Below are 17117 nucleotides of genomic sequence, written 5' to 3' on the forward strand. Positions count from 1 at the left end.
AAAAAGGTCGGTATGTCATTTTTGTAAGCACCAGAGTAGTTAACAATTGGTATAATTTTTTCATGTATAGAAATGTATATGTGCTATTTTTCAGTGTAGAATAAACTGTTATCTGATGATTATAGTTTCCACCCTGAATTCTCATTTTATCATTTATAGCAGCATAACATATTTTCATTAGACTTCATGGTTATTGTACTTGCCACGGTTTTAATTAGCACTTCAACATTTTCTCTCTTTGAATACTTGAATAAGAGAATGGGTAGAAAGTCAAGGTGATATTTTGAGAGTATGAAAATAAAAAACATTTTTATTCTAAGTATTTATTGAGATGACTAGTATTGTTTTTATTAAATACAAATGTTTTCTATTTACAATTCTCATTCAATTTTTGAGCTCTGAAGAAGCAACCCTATGTGCTTGTACAAAGCTTTAGTGTGCCATTAATTACATAACAGGTATTCAAATGACGCACCAGTGGTTCGTGTGTATATGTCCACAATTTATCAGCTAATCTATACAATATTCACCTGGTATCAACTGCTCGAGAATAAACATTCTGGATTTTTATGGGCGAACACTATTGTATTCTCAATAAGTGTGAAAGATGTAAGATTCATAAATGATAAGTTTCATATTGTGAATAACTATTTTCCAGAATTGAAAAAAATAGTTGTTTATGAAATGAAGAAGCACATATATTTTGAAATAAATTGTGGTGGTATCCAGTGATTCATCTGAATGAAATCAAGTTTGTAAACTGTACAAGATATTAAATTTTGAATAATTTTCACCTCATATATTATAGTTTTTAGTTACGAAGTAAAGAGTTTGCAAACCTGTTGAGATATTTATAATTCTTTAAAACAAACTTAATTATCAATTTTCAGAAGAGACATAAAAACCATTTTCTACTTACAATATCACATTTATCTTAACCTTTCAGAATAACAATAGCGTTGAAAAACACAATCTATGAAATACCTAATAAATATGCCATATTCGTATTGATAAACTTGAATATTTAAGAAAAGATTGTGAATTCACGTAAATATTTGTACCTGCAGTCTGAAAGAAAGCAATGAAATCATAAAAATGTGCCAAAAAAACCTTTGTAAACCAAAATATTACTAGTTTTTTACAAAATGAGATAATTATTTTAAAGATTACTGAGAAATGAAGTTTCTCAAACAAGTCAATTGAGATTTCCATCTATAAGTTGGTTGAAAGCTTAGAATTTAAAGATACTTCTTCGAAAAATAATTTGGTTAGTATTGTCATTGACCTTTAACCAATATAATAATTTTTCAAATTTCACAATTACTTTAAAAATCAAATTATAATCATGGATAAACAAATGTGGCCTAGAAAAATTGTCTAATTCATCGAGAAAAAAAAGTGTAATATACTTGGTGATAAGATTAATGATACAGTTCAGGATAAAGCATATAGGCACAGTTATTAATCATAGAAAAGAAAACAATATTCTGTGTTATCAAAATCAACACAATGTATTGAAATCACTGTTCATCATGAAATAATCATAAAAACCCTGAACTCAAGTTGTTTCATGTAAAAGAATTGCATCCTCAGCAATGGAATAAACGTTTGGCAACAATACTAAAATATGATTAAACTATAAGAAATAACTTCCATGAAAATAACAAATACTTTGTTGCAATGGCGCAATGGAAAAAAAAACTTATATCTTATTTGATCCTAACCTAGCTAATTCAAAGGTACCTCGGGACAAGGGCGAAAATGGGGCAAGTGCATAAGTTGGTGATGAATTTTGTTCTTGAAGTAAAGAGCTGGATGAAATGTAGTGGCCGAGTTTAGAACTATATACCAACTCACACCTGAAAAACCTTTTTCATAATGCGATTTTTTCAAAGTTAAGAAACAGCTATACAGTTGAAAATAAGGGATTCAGAGGTATCTTGAACATAAATGAATATTAACCAAGTATTAGGACTGTTTTTGAAGTCTGGTTGAAGTTTGCAAACTATAACATACACTTGCCCCAACTTGTCTTATATTATTGAACATAAAATTTACAATATCTGAATACTGATTATTTATGAAATCCCTTAGATGTTTTCATTGTATGGTACACCTAACAGGACAAATACTTCGATGATTCAAAATTGAATCAACTATTTCAATTCTAATGCCACATACATAATTTTCAATCTAAATTATGTATTTGATCATGAGAAAACTTCCCTAATTTCTTGTACTTGACAAGTTCTATGGACAATAATTAAATCAATATCACAAAAATAACAATTATCAGATATTTGAATATCTGCATTTCAAAAAATTATCAGAGAATACACAAGACAGTCTTTGAATACTAACTAGACAGGAAATTTTTTGCCAAAAGATCATTTCTTGTGTTTATATTGTAATATGGACTAGATTTGTTCATTCTGGTTGCTCCAACAGCTGGCACAACTTTCATTCTATGGATTGATCTGTAAATAAAAACAAACTTGAAAGCGTGAAAAAGACCCAATACTAACTGTAAGGCATCAGTGAAATGGATTTAAGTTTTTGAGTACCTCTAGATTTTTCAACAACAAATAGTTCTCATGTATTTGCCTCTTTGATTTATAAAATAAAATGTTTCACAAAGTATATAGTCAAATTAACTGCACATTATTTTTTTCCGAGAAATTTGATGTGATTCTTTAAATTGAATAACTTTTTTATTTATGAACTGATTGAAATTAATTAGACACTCAATATTAAGTGAAGCTTACGACAATACATTAGTGAAAACAGTACCAAAATTAGCTGAGCAGTTTTTGAGATCAGCACATATGGTCGCCGCTCAACCGCTCACCGATCAACTGACTTATGCAATCTTAATTACATCAGCTTCGAAAGGGGAATATAAGCACTACCAACAGGCAGAGGAGCTAATAAGGCGATAGACATTTGAGTATTGATCTGAAGTTCAGTTAGAGTATTTGTGTTGTATTTTCAGTGTAGTAGTTGAATAAAGTTGAGTTTAAATATTGGTCAATTATTGTCAAACCCACGGGAAAAAACATAAAAATGTGTATCTTCGATACAGTATCTACAGGTTATTAGCAGAAGGGAAGCAAAAAACTTACATAATTTAAACGTTTATAGATTTTCATAGTGAATAAATGCTTTGGACCTATTCAACCACTGAAATCACTCAAAGTGTGCAATTCCTTAAAGTTTGCTTTTATGCAAATGCTTCCAGGTATACTAATCGAAGAGCAAAGCCTTCGCCCTAAGGTATCAGAATTTGCTTACCAAAAGTTCGAAAGTTATGGATTTGTGAACATTTGATAGAAATGTGAATCAAAACTGCTCTAATTTGTTATGGCTAATATCACTTATCTGTTATATAAAGAGAAAATTGTAATTCGTGAACCATTAGCTACCTGCTAATGAGGTAGCTGGTACTGCTTACTGAAGCTGGCAACATGGTAGACTGCTTCATATCAAAAGAAGACAACAACTGAAGACTCACCTCTATGTAGTAGTACTGACTTGTTTTTCATATTTGACTGAAGGAGGTTCATCTGTCAGTTCAGGTGGCATTTCAACATGGAACGAAATACCATATGGTCTTAGATGATATATAAGATACTCCAAAACATACATTTGATTTGGACTGACATAATGAAATGAAACAGCATTATCAGAACAGCAACCCATTCCCTGAAAAAAAGTCATTTGTGATGTACTCTTAGGTTTGGTTAGATATATTTTAGATGTGTTCTAGTGTCAATACTCAATCATGTAACTAATAAATGATACATTGGCGAACTTGAGTTTACTATGGAATTATTTATCATTTTATAAGAACTGACGTAAAAATGAATTTAAGCTAAATGATGTCAGTTGAAAGTGGTGCACGTGAAAATATTGGAAAAATGAAAACACAACTCAGAGGGATAAATTTGTCAGACAGTCTTGTACAACGGTTATAAATGTACTAATTATGACTGGGATCTTCCCTAAAAAAATTCTGTACAAAAAAACTGTGGCAGGAAAATAGAAAAAATTACAATTTTTTGGAAATTTCACCTCTATATGCGCAAAAATCATAAATTCTTATATGGCCTTCGTAAAATTTGTTCTTTATACCAAAATCTTTGTTTTTTCATCAATATGTATTTATAATTAGCTCTAAAAAAGCTTAACATGTAATTGTTTTTGGGATAAGGTTATTTGATACCTTACTGTCGGTGTTCGCTTCATTTGAAACACCATGTATTTTCCATGAAACTTCATATGAGGGATTTAACGTTACTCCATGAGAAGATATGTTCAGTTCTGTTTAACACCCACCATATTGACATATATCTACATTTCCGCATGAATAGTGCAAAAACCAGTGTAGGATTCCTCTTTCAATTTTCAAAGATTACAAATGGCAAATAATCCCAATAGGAATCAATAAAATCTCTGGCAGCTAGCCTGGCCGGGTTTAGGTCAATCTCTCATAATGTCATAACATCAACACTTATGGCAATGTGATTTTTTAATTATTATTATTATTTATTATTTGTTCAATTACAATGAAGTAAAATGCCCAGATGAGCGTAGAACATGTCAGTGTAATAAATATACAGTTAAAAACATTTAAAAATTAAAATCAATTAAATGTGAGACATTTTAGCAGGTAAAATCTGAAGGGATGGTATCTTTAAAATATTCATCAGTTGAGTAGTATGCTCTATTTAGAAGAAAGTTTTTAAGTTTATTTTTGAGTGTTGTTTTAGAGAGGCTTTTTAGTGCATTTGGAAGTTTGTTATAGATTTTTATTAGAGTATACGGTATATTTTTCTGAATAAAAGTAAAATTAGGAATATTAGTAACCAAATCTGCTTTATTTCTTGTTGGGTAGATGTGTGCTTTATCAAAGTCGTTAAAAAGCTTTGAATTGCTTTTAATAAACATTATGCTGTCAAGAATATACTGACTGTATAGGGTCAGTACTTTCTTTTCTATGAATAAAGGTTTACAGCTATCAGTTTGTTTGGATTTATAAATAATTCTAAGGCAACTTTTTTGAAGTGAAAAAATTTTTTTAACGTTCACAGATGCACCCCAAAAAATTAAGCCGTATTTAAGTCTTGAGTGGACTTGTGCATAATAGACAGACATTGACGTTTGAACATTTATTGTTTTAGTGATGACTCTTAGGGCATAGCAATGCCTTGCAACATTTTCTGACAAAGTATCCAGATGAGATTTCCAATCTAGTCAAGATTGAGAATTACTGTTCGTTTGCCACGCAAAAATGTTGGTCAATATATGAAATTATGAAGTTTAAAGGAACTTCAAATGTTTTCAAATACACTGACTAACGTAGGCCATACATTTTTGTATTAGGGAATTCAAACAGTAGTTTTATTACTTCTCATGTGGTTTGGATCAGTGTTGGAATAGAGCCTTGCTAACAGAGGCAGAAGTGCAAAGGTTGACCTCCATGTAATATAAACCTTCAGTAAATTGTTTTATTCGTGAATTACCCCTATAAATAAATGATTGCATTTTTTTGTCTATACAGATAATTCCTTTCCACAAAAATATAAAAATCAATTTAATACCACCTCAACTTATAGTACATATCAGTCTTACTTCATTTCACTTCCAACACTTACTCTAGCTCTTACACAAAAAAAATCTATTATTTTCAATAGCAAGAAGTTATTTAATCACCTTCCCATTAATTTAAGGCGAATATATAATGAAAAGAAATTCAGAAAGTAAAAGAATTCCTTATTGGGAGGCCCTATTATAGTGTGGACGAATTCTATTAAGGTTCTATCAAGTAATTGCCATGTAGCTTTGTGTAAACAAGTTTTGAAATCAACACGAAATGGCTATCAATGTTCATTACGTAGCATTATATTTTTAGATTTACTCAATATTCATATATTCATGTACTTATATTTGTATATGTTCAGCTGGACTTAATATTGTTCTGTCCATATACTCTGCTCTTGTCTCTAAGCATTATTTTATAGTTTATATTTGTTAATTTGATGTCCCATATATACGTTTTACTTTACTACACTATGCCAATAAGATGTTCAGATCTTGGGTAATAAAGTATATTTTTATTTGATTTGATTGATTTGACCCTCAAAGGTCACTTAAAACTATATGTTTTCAAATTATCTTTGATATCAAAAAAAGATAAAAACTCATGAGACAGTATATTTTAGATTGCACATTCATTGAATACCGGAAATAAATATATGTCAGAAATGTTTCCAATATGATTTTTCCCGTCAAATATGTGTGAATAAAATGGAAAGTTACAAAGTAACAAATGTCACTGTTTTATGAATAAGTAATAAAATCACCACTCCTATGTAGATCTAGGGTAAGGAGGATGATCTTATGTTTACCACTCCATGCACCAACTAATTTGTACAGCATTGATATCAAGAACGAATTTTGTGAAAGCTGTGAATCAGCTCCTCCTGTGTTTACTTTTCCAAGATTTTCATGAGCATCACTTTCAACTGATAATATTAGGTTGAAACTTATTTTTTACTCCCCTACAATGAAAATCATACATTTTTGAGAGGTATCAAATGTCCCCCTAGAAATTCAACATGGGCTTGCAGTTGCATATTATAGTAAAAAATGTCACTGTACCTCCTTGCTCTCATAATAAATATACTGCCAGTACCAAAAATTTTTTGAAACATGTCCTGGTATCAAGTGGTGTTCTGGTACGAATGGAAAAAATCTTCCTCTACCCAAGGAATCTCGTGTATCACCAGCTGCCACATGCAAAGCTTCCATGCATTTACCCATCTCAACATCTTCGGAATCATGGCTATCTTTTGAACAGACTGTTGAATTTACCAAACCAATCTAAAATGTGAAACCTTATATATTGCCAACAACTCCTTCAGTTATGGTACATTTGTGAAATAACTCTTTCTTAAAAGTTCATAAGTTTTAAGAGAAAGACATTTACTTATGATGTTTTACAAACATTTAGCAAATCCATAGTCTAGACCTCATCATCAAAATCAGAAGAGTAAAAAAAAATTATTACTTCAAATTTATCTTAGAACTAAATTTCAAAAATTTATTTTTAGGAAACGTGAAAAATAATTATAGTTATTAGTTTAACTAGGCAGAGAAGTAACAGATTTACAGACACGGTTAGCATTTGAGGTAATAAAACTAATCAAGGCAGTAAATCTGTTGTGTGAAACATATAATTTTTTTCGATTGCTTGTATAGTGTATTAAAAAAATGGAAATGAAATTTAAATTCTTTAAACAACGAATATGAATCATCATTTTTTAAATTAATTCTAATCGTATGTTATAATTTTTGAATTTGAATCATTAAATCGTATTTTCTAAAGATTATTATTATCACCAAACACACAAAAGTTTACTGGTCATGGTTTCCGCAGAAGTTTTGTTACATTATTAGTGGGCCCTAGGGCAGATATAACCACTTTAAAAAGGTATGGGGATTGGAGATCAACAATAACCGAAGGTTATATTTCATATGATGAAAGTAGCAGTACTTCAAAAATAAATAAAAATAATTATACTACCATTACAAAGGACAGAACGGATTATCAAGTCAGTAGAGAATTGTTCACATATTACTATAAATATCCACACCAATCATTAATATTATAGAAGTTCTGTGTTTTGACTTCATTGTAAAAATATACTTACAGTAACTTTATTTTGTAGTTAATTTATTAGAGTATTTTTTTAGTCGGGTGCTTATGCAATGCAAGATTAAAAAAAAATAAAAAATTCAACGTCCAGTCATTGAAAATATCAATTCTAGGATCGATAAATATCACGAAAAGAAATGTTTAATGCCAATCGGAGATAACATATTTTTCATACCACAAAGCGTCTAATTCAGTTACTGCCATGTAAATATTTCAACATGAAGTATTACCTTTTTTTAATACACTGATTCGTTACTGGACAATAATTTATAACTCTATAAATGGTAATGATAAAACAATGTTCACATTATAATTTGTTCTAGTTCAATTGAAGAAGTTACTGTATAGTGAAACACGTATTGAATAAAGTTCGTAATGTGAAAATTGTTCATTATGGATGAACTATACCTATACTATTTGGGATTTTATGAGTATGAAGTATATAATCTTTATATCACAGCAGATGAATGATTTTTCACTAAGTGAAGTCGATTCCAAATATTACCTCAGCAAATCTTCTTAAAGCCTCCGTACTCAAAACATATCCTGCTCCACCACTCATGTATCCTTGTTTCACATAAGGTTTGAATTTACACCCAAAATATACGGGTTCACTGGGTTTGTGAGGTAATAACATATACCTTAGGTTTTCCAATATCATATAACTGAAAATGAAAGCATATGAAAGTTTTCAGTTCCCTCTTGGATTTGATAACTAAGTTCACATATTTATTTTTATTCTGCTTTGGTGGAACACATACACACATACACAAACACGCACGTACGCGCGCGATGTCATTACTAGAAATATTAAAAATATTATCGACAAACATAATAATACTAAAAATAAAACTAAAATAGAAGATAAATCATACTGCCAGATAAATTACTATTCTTATTTATACATGATATGCTAGGTAGACTGAATAAAAAACAAAAACATTTATCTAACTCTCTAAGAGTAACCCTCAGTAGACTTCAGCAAATCTTTCAACTGAAAACTGTCCAAACATCAGTTACCTACCACCTGTATTTTACGGAACCCAAAGTACTATGAAATTGGCAACCTAAGTAAATCATTGTGATGATTGTCAGACCAATGATTACTTATGGTGCAATTGCCTGGTGGCCGAAGGCTTTACAGAAAATGACCCAAGCAAAGCTCTCTGGCTTACAGAGACAGGCTTGTCTGGCTATCAGTGGTGCCATCAGTACCACACCGTCAGCGGCAATGAAGATCCTTCTAGATATACCTCCTCTCCACATTTTTCTGGAGAGAGAGGCTAGATGGACTGCATACACACTTGTGCACATTTCCAATTGCATGAATCAATTCAATGAAGAGTTCAACATACTGTTGGTTGACACAGAAAGTCGCAGCATTCTGGAAATTACCTCTGACTATATGCCTCCAACTGTCAACTATGAACTGCCTTATAGAGTACTTTTCCCAAGTAGAGAGGACTGGATCCTCCGGGAGAAGGAAATATCAAGAGTAGATAGTTGTTGGTTCACAGATGGATCAAAAACACCTTCCGGTTGTGGTGCAGGTGTTTTTAGTCGCAGACCAAGGACAGAGATATCTACCTGCCTAGGAACTTATGCGATTGTATTTCAAGCGGAAATTTACGGAAATTGTGTACGGTAATGTGTGACAGCTCTTGGTTCCTACCGAGCAACGTCTAATATGGTAGCAAATTGCCAAAAACGACTCTCCGCGATAGGAAGACTTAACAGATTGTCAATGGTCTGGATTCCTGACCATACTGGCCTGGAAGGCAATGAAGCTGCTGACTCCCTTGCAAAGGAAGGTGCTGCAAGCAGCTTCATCGGACCAGAACCTGTCATTGGCATCGATATAGGCTTTGCCAAGCAAACATTGAACACCTGGATGACAAGAAGATTTATGAACTTCTGACAGAATCTTCCAGGATTGGTTCACTCCAAGGCGTTTATTAACCCTTGAAGCTTGATACCTAACAGTTGTTGGACTACAGTAGGGATGAACTACGATATCTAACAGGCCTTCTTACAGGTCAGTCATTTGAATCATCATATGCAGAGACTTGGACTGTCGGAACATAGTGTATGTCACCTCTGTTTGGAAAATGATGAAACAGCAGAGCATATACTTTGTGCCTGTCCCGCTGGGGACCGATTCAGGTTCTTAGAGTTCGACAGAGCAGTACTCTTACCATCTGACCTGAAAGACCACTCACCATTCAACTAATTGGCTTCGTTAAGAAGCTGGGTTTATTTGGCCGAGTGTGAATAGGTGTGAGCCTCAATAAACCCTTACGGGTTGCGAAGGAGGGTCGAATAGACCTACTCACTTTAGACCTAACCTAACCTAAAACAAAATAAAGATATTGCTACAAAAAAGAGTTTCACAGCTAAGAGTGTAGAATTTCTTTAGGAATTTCTATAGAGTTTTCCAAATCAACTGCAATTTGTCCAGTGGTGTAATAAACGATTCAATTGTTCGTTACTGAGACTTTGGACCTAACAGGAAACATTCATACCACTGATGATGTCTACCGGAGTAGCAGATGAAACACTTGGTACTTCAGGCTCTATTAGTCCACGACCTACTAGCCCGGATTTTGTCCTCTTTAATAAAGTTTTTCAGGAAATATTGGCCAAATTATCAAAAAATAAAAGACTTTTGAAAGTGTATTTTCGGACCTCCTATAAACAGGGCTATTAAAACAGATAAACTATGTACAATTTTTTTTAATACTAATAAAGATTTCTCATTATATTATAAATATTCCGGGCTAGTTAAATGCTTTTTATCCTTCAATACATTTTTTTATAGTCAATAAAAAAATCAAACACGTCTTAGGTCTATCCATTCCCAATTGGAACGGCAATAAAAATAAGAGCACTACGAGGGGTGTTCATAATCACTGCCCGCAAATGGGAAATGTATATACTACCAGTGCTTTTATGTTCAAAGCGTCCCTGGTATAGTCATAAACATTTCTGGCCTGTGGCCCCTAGTCATCCAAATAGTTAGTAAACGTTCTATCAAATGTAGTTGAAGAATAAAGGCTCGGCTAGCTGGACTGGTTGAATACTAATTATTTGGCCGTTTCACAATATTTCTCCATCAGTGCCGTGTGTTCGTGGGGTTAGGTGAGGTATTGAGTGGTTTTGCAAACCGATTTTTGAAAACTTTTTCTAGAGATCAATTACCCTAACACCAAACTGATATTTTTGCACTCGACGCGCGTTTCGCTAAAAAGGTTAGCATCTTCAGGAGAAGCAAATTGATACTGAATCTAAAGACAAGGGTTAGCTGTTTATATACCTAAAGTTTTTTGGTCCGATGTGGACTTTGTTTGTTAATTGTTGTTAATTTGCAGGTAGTGGAACCACTACCTGCAAATTAATTTGTTCACTTTTCAATCTATTGTTGACAAAATTAATTTGCAAGTAATGGTTCCACTAGTTATTATCGGAAAGTCAATTAGGATAATCATCATTTAACAAACAAAATCCACATCGGACCAAAAAACTTTAGGTATATAAACAGCTAACCCTTGTCTTTAGATTCAGTATCAATTTTCTTCTCCTGAAGATGCTAACCTTGTTAGCGAAACACGCGTCGAGTGCAAAAATATCAGTTTGGTGTTAGGGTAATTGATCTCTAGAAAAAGTTTTCAACTTTTACACCAAAGGTTCCAATCTCATCGTTTAAACCGATTTTTGTGAAAATCTTAGCGTTTTTGGGTACTTTCATCAATATGGCTTTGAAACAAATGATAACATTACGTGTGAGGAATCTGTGTCAATCGACAGGGATCCGAAATTTGAAAATAAGGATTTACATGTTCAAGTTCAGCGAGTAATTTTAAATATTCATGGATGCTTGAAGAAGGAAAACTGTCACACTTCACAGAATGCCATTGTGAATAGAATATGCGAGTTAACGAAACTATCTCGTTCGACAGTTCTTCGACTCATTAAAATAGGGGATGTCATTGACCATACAATGAAACGAAAACAAAGGAATAAAAAATTCGCAAACGTTGATGGTGCTACAAAAGATGTGATTCGGCGAACAATTCATGGTATATACCAAAAAAATGAAGTACCAACCTTGGAAATTATTTGGTATAAATTACTCAACTATCCCGATTACAATTACAAATCTTTAGAAACTCTACGCGGTGTCTTAGTGTCTTGTGGTTTCAAATATAAAAAAGTGAACAGTCAGATGGTCATAATGGAATCGACACGCATTGTTCAACTCCGACAAGAATATTTGAGCCGAATGAAAAGCTACCGAGAATCCAGCAGACATATAATCTACTTCAACGAAACTTGGTTTGACACCCATGATGTTGTCAAATATAGCTGGGTAGACGAAAACAAGTATTATGCTTTGAACACACCTTCTTCAAGAGAAAAACGTGTTATAATTTTGCAAGCTGGGAATGAAAGTGGTTTCGTACCTAACGATTTGCTTCTGTCGGACAAAAATATAAAAGATTTGTCTGCTGATTACCACGAAGATATGACTGCGGCTTTATTCGAAACCTGGTTCAGTGAGCAGCTTCTCCCAAATATTCCTCCAAACTCGGTTATTGTTATGGATAACGCTTCGTATTATTCTCGGTTATTGACTAAAATACCAAACAATAATACAAAAAAGCAGATATTGTTGATTTCATGTAAAATCATGATATGGAAATACCCGAAAAGATTGCAACGAAAAAGGTATTACTGGCGACCATAAAACAACGTAATTTCAAAAAAGTGTATATTATTGATTAGATGTGTGAAACACGTTTTACGTTTGCCTCCATACTATTGTGTGTTCAATCCAATTGAAATAGTTTGGGCCACAATGAAAGAAAGCTTGCGAAAATGTAATCAGTCATTGACTTTAAATGCTGTGGTGCTTGACAATATAAGGCGAGTGGTGAATGAAGTAGGTAATAGTGATGTGTGGAAGAACTGTGTGGCCCACATTATAAAAGAAGAGAATAGAATAGAATAGAATAATATGCCAACACCTATGTCGAGGTGGGAATTCCTTCTCTGTGCTGTTCTAATTGGTATTGGAAATACTATACATCTTTTGTGTTATCTGGGAGAAAAAACAGTAATTTTTTTTATTTCACATCTCAAATTTCAAATACTCACGTATCATCATCTGCCTTCAAAAACCAGTCAGCTTTATCATAGTAGTGTTTGTAAACGTATTTGAATGCCTCTTTTGTTTTCAGCCACAGGTTATTACGGCCTTCACCTACTGGTAATGCCACTGATGGTAGAGAATCATCTGGAAATTAAAATGTAGTATATATTTTCAAAACAGTTTGTAAAAACTGGATAGTAGAATCCGCAAAATGATCTTATTTGGATACAAGTATTAATTAATTTTTTTTGACCTCACAACTGTTGGACCAGTTCTGAGAAATCATTATCTGATATTTCATTACCGTTTTCAGTTTCATGCCTGCCAGCTTCTCATGACAACAATAATAATTATATTGCCAGGAAAAACACGGATACGAAAAAAAAAAACAAGTAAAGATACAAGAAAACAAGAAATAAAAAGAGTAGGGAATATAGCTGATACAAATTTTAGTAAAGAAGTGATGGCTCAATGAATTTTCCAGAATGAAATAACTGAAAAATAAAACAATGGTGTTCGATTTATGATGGAATTAGCTGATACTTGATGAAAACCCATAAGTAACTTTGTGAGACTTTCACTGAACAGTTTACAAAACCGTAACAAGCATTTCACTATACAATACCTTAATCAGGCGTGTTCAAACTAACTAATTTCTACCTAATTAGTTATGTTACATTGTCCCTACTATAAACATGTAATGTTTCTTGAGATTAATAAATTTATTATTATACATATTGAGTAATATAACAATTTGATTGTAAATGAGTTGTCCAACAACGCATTTAGCCAAGCTAGTGTAGAGATAAGCAACCAACATATGAAAACCTATAATCAAGCGAAACACGACCAACTCACGCCAAACGGTCAACTCCCGCTAAAACCGATAAAGCGAAAAGAGAGGGGATAGGTGAAAGCACTCGAATGACCTATAAATAGTCAGATCTCGGAGGAATAAGTCTAGTTATCATCCGAAGACGATTGTAGATACTAACAATCGAAACGTCGTGAAGTAACTTGGCTTGGAATCTATTAATTTTTCATTTCTTGTTGATAATTTTTAATTTCCATCACGTGTTAATAGCTAAATTTTTTATTTTTTGATTGTTTGATTTATTTCATTGTAATTTCAGTTTTTTTTCCCTTAATATAATTGTTATTTTATTCAGCTAATTTTTTCAATTTTTTTTTAGATTCTTTCAGGGATTTCAAATCAATTTATATCATATTAAACAATGGAAGTCCAAACTAATGAAATGATATGATATCCAACATGTTATCATTATTGACAACAATTTGATAAAATTCAATTCTTTCTGACATTGAAATATTCAATACTCTGTGAAGAATACCATTGAATGCTGCTACTTTATGGTGATAGGGATGTGTCAGGGAATTATGAATGACAATATCTGTATAACATATTGCGGAAAATTGCAAAAATAATAGTCTAGAATAACCAAGAAACAATGATTTTCAATATTTCTGAAATAGTGCTACAGCAAGTAAGGCCATGAATGTAAACTGATATCCTAACTAGGATTATTTCTCACTGTTAGATTTTCAATATCAACTTGTATTAATTGAAGGAAAAAACTGAAACTACCACAGATATTTATTTGTTTTTTCCTAAGATGCTGCACATATATATTATCACTTGTAAAACACTTAAATAACTTAATAAATTAATCTACCTAGCCAATTTCTCTGTATCATCGATGCCTAATCCATTCAATGTGAAATTATCTGATCGTTATCCTTTAGTTCATATTAAAATTTCAAACATTAAATTAGAATTATATTTATTTTTAAAATGTCCATAATTAGATATAAATGCCAAATTCGATTCCAAAGACCACTTTCTTTTATATAAAAATTACTCTACCAGTACCACTTGCGTTAAAAAAAAATACAAAATTCAAATCATTAATATAATATATATTCACATTGTCTTTATCAACATTAAATTTTTATAATTATAAGCTCCAAACCACATTAATTGGTAGGTAGATTAAAAATCACAATGAACATCTATTCTTAAAATTTTGATCTGTTCAATTTATGATAGTATTGCAAAATTCCATTGCAATTTCCCAGTTTAAAGATTTAAACCATGAAATGAACTCACCCTTGACAGAACTCATAAATAATAATATGTTGCATCGTTTTCCCCATGTTTTCTTCACATGCTTTGCTCGTTTCTCATGATTTTTTGGCCCCGTCATAATCCAGCACAAAATTTTAACTTCTTCATATAATTTATTAGCTACAGTGGCATCTTCCATCATATGAAATTCTTCATTATCTGAGTGAGTGCCAGGATCTATAGTCGGTCCAAACATAAATTCCATTTCACTGCTTGTGTGAGGATCAGTAAGAGTGGTTAAAATCTTAGGTGTCATAACAAGGTAAGCTGTTAAAAATCCTGCAATTAAGCCCGTAAAAAGGGCTATCAAAAACTGTTTGTTTAACGCCGGCCTAAAAATAATAATCGATGATTAACATAAGGAAAACATTATTCCATTACATAGTAATATTCAGCTCCAATTCAAGAAACATGAAACTGTGTGCTAAGTCAGAGGTTGTCTACCTAATTGTGAACTGAAATTCAAAGGTAATAATATAATCTTCACATTTAGACTAGAAAGTAAATTTTAATATCTTTCAACCCTTTAATTGACCCAAATTAACTCATTATATTTGTATCAAATCTCTAGATATTAATTATACCTTCCAAATACTAGCAAAAGTTTTCCAAATATATACATGTGTATTTGTAAACTGATAAATAATTAAAATCACTAGAAAGATTAAAATTCCATTCTACTGTAAATTTCAAGTGTATATGTACAGAGTGGGTAAAATGGATACTTTGAAAGGGAAACTCCTGTTTTCAAACTAGATAGATGAAAACTGAGGGCTGTGTCTGATGGTCAAATTTTATGACAAACTTAATGGTGAAAACCGCATATGGATATCTATCAGCGCTTCTGCGCATTTTTGAAAAACATGCTGTAACTCAGAAACAATGATAGATATTGATATGCGGTTTTCACCATCAAGTTTGTCATAAAATTTGACCCTCAGACACAGGTATCAGTTTTCATCTCTGCACACAGACACATAACCTGAAACTCATTTTTCAAGTATTTCAGATTCATAAAAATCATACATTTTTGAAAGGTGTCATATGATCCATTAAAAGTTTAGCATGGGCTTGCAGTTAGAAGTCGGATGTTCTTGATCACATTGTTGGAAATGATGTGATGTTATTATGAATGTTGTATAATATATCATTGTGTGGTAGTAAAATTAAGAAACTACAAGTCAGCTAGAGAACCACTCTATAAATATTTACACTGTATAAATATAATTATTGAATCTATTTTCTTTTCTGTTTTCTACGATAATAAAATAATAAAAATATTCAAATAATTGTACAAACATAGCCCTGAATTTATGCAATAATAAATAGATCACTCACATCTTTAGATTATCAATATCAAGTTGTATTGCAAGAATGAAACTGAAATATATTCATATCCTGGAGATGCTTTACCATACATATTACATATGTTTATTCTATTAAGGACGCCTACATGGCTTCAATCAAAATATATTTTTTAATACATCTATCATATGAATAGATGATGTGAAAGAAAACAAATATCTCCTTACCATTTGTGCATTCTGAAAGCCATCTTATTTAATCTTTCAAATTATGAAGAACTGTACATGATATATGAGATATCGCAGTTCTATGTATTTCATTTGTGTTGTGAAAAAATAATGTTAAATTCAATTCATTAATACATCTATTCGGTTTTCCCAAATCAACTCAACTACTTCATATCAAAAAAGATTACACTGAGCCACAAAACACAAAAAAACAATCTTTCAGTTTCAAGTTCAAATTTTATGTAAGGTTAGGTTAGGTTAGGTAATGGTTCTTTTTGGCATAGCTTATAAGACATTACCCATCATTCATTCATTTTGTTTGTAAATGAAGTTATAGACATTTATTACTATTATGTGATATGAAAACGACTTTCCTACTCACCAGAACTAGATTTCTTTTTTTCTCGAACCGCGTTTAACTAACCACGTTAGCATTAGCATCATCAGGAGATGCCTAAAATAGTTTTTATCGCCATAAGAAATCGTAGTCGCAAACATTCAAATATTTTGTTTTTCATCAGTTAAGTTCAGTGGGTTTTTTATTCATTTATTCAAATGTTCGTTTACACAAAA

The 17117-nt window shown here is 31.9% G+C and overlaps 1 protein-coding gene across 3 annotated transcripts; it reads right to left on the minus strand.

Moving 5' to 3' along the window:
• Window positions 1–307: 307 nt before the first annotated feature.
• LOC111502291 (glycoprotein-N-acetylgalactosamine 3-beta-galactosyltransferase 1) lies at window positions 308–17059 on the minus strand. 3 transcript variants are annotated; one of them, XM_023156344.2, is made up of 7 exons: window positions 16927–17059; window positions 14995–15344; window positions 12872–13010; window positions 8223–8382; window positions 6661–6882; window positions 3512–3702; window positions 308–2477 (listed from the first exon to the last, which is right to left on the minus strand). In XM_023156344.2, the coding sequence occupies exons 2-6, from the start codon at window positions 15266–15268 to the stop codon at window positions 3514–3516; spliced, it is 984 nt and encodes a 327-aa protein (XP_023012112.2). In that variant the 5' UTR covers window positions 15269–15344; window positions 16927–17059; the 3' UTR covers window positions 308–2477; window positions 3512–3513. The 3 variants fall into 3 exon arrangements, with proteins under 3 accessions (XP_023012112.2, XP_023012108.2, XP_023012109.2); XM_023156340.2 differs by lacking the exon at window positions 16927–17059 and adding an exon at window positions 16545–16769; XM_023156341.2 differs by lacking the exon at window positions 16927–17059 and adding an exon at window positions 16351–16370.
• Window positions 17060–17117: the final 58 nt, after the last annotated feature.

The sequence above is a fragment of the Leptinotarsa decemlineata genome, unplaced genomic scaffold, assembly GCF_025532065.1.
Source record: "Leptinotarsa decemlineata unplaced genomic scaffold, Ldec_3_MD MMD2_tig00026282_RagTag_RagTag, whole genome shotgun sequence".
NCBI lineage: Eukaryota > Metazoa > Arthropoda > Insecta > Coleoptera > Chrysomelidae > Leptinotarsa > Leptinotarsa decemlineata.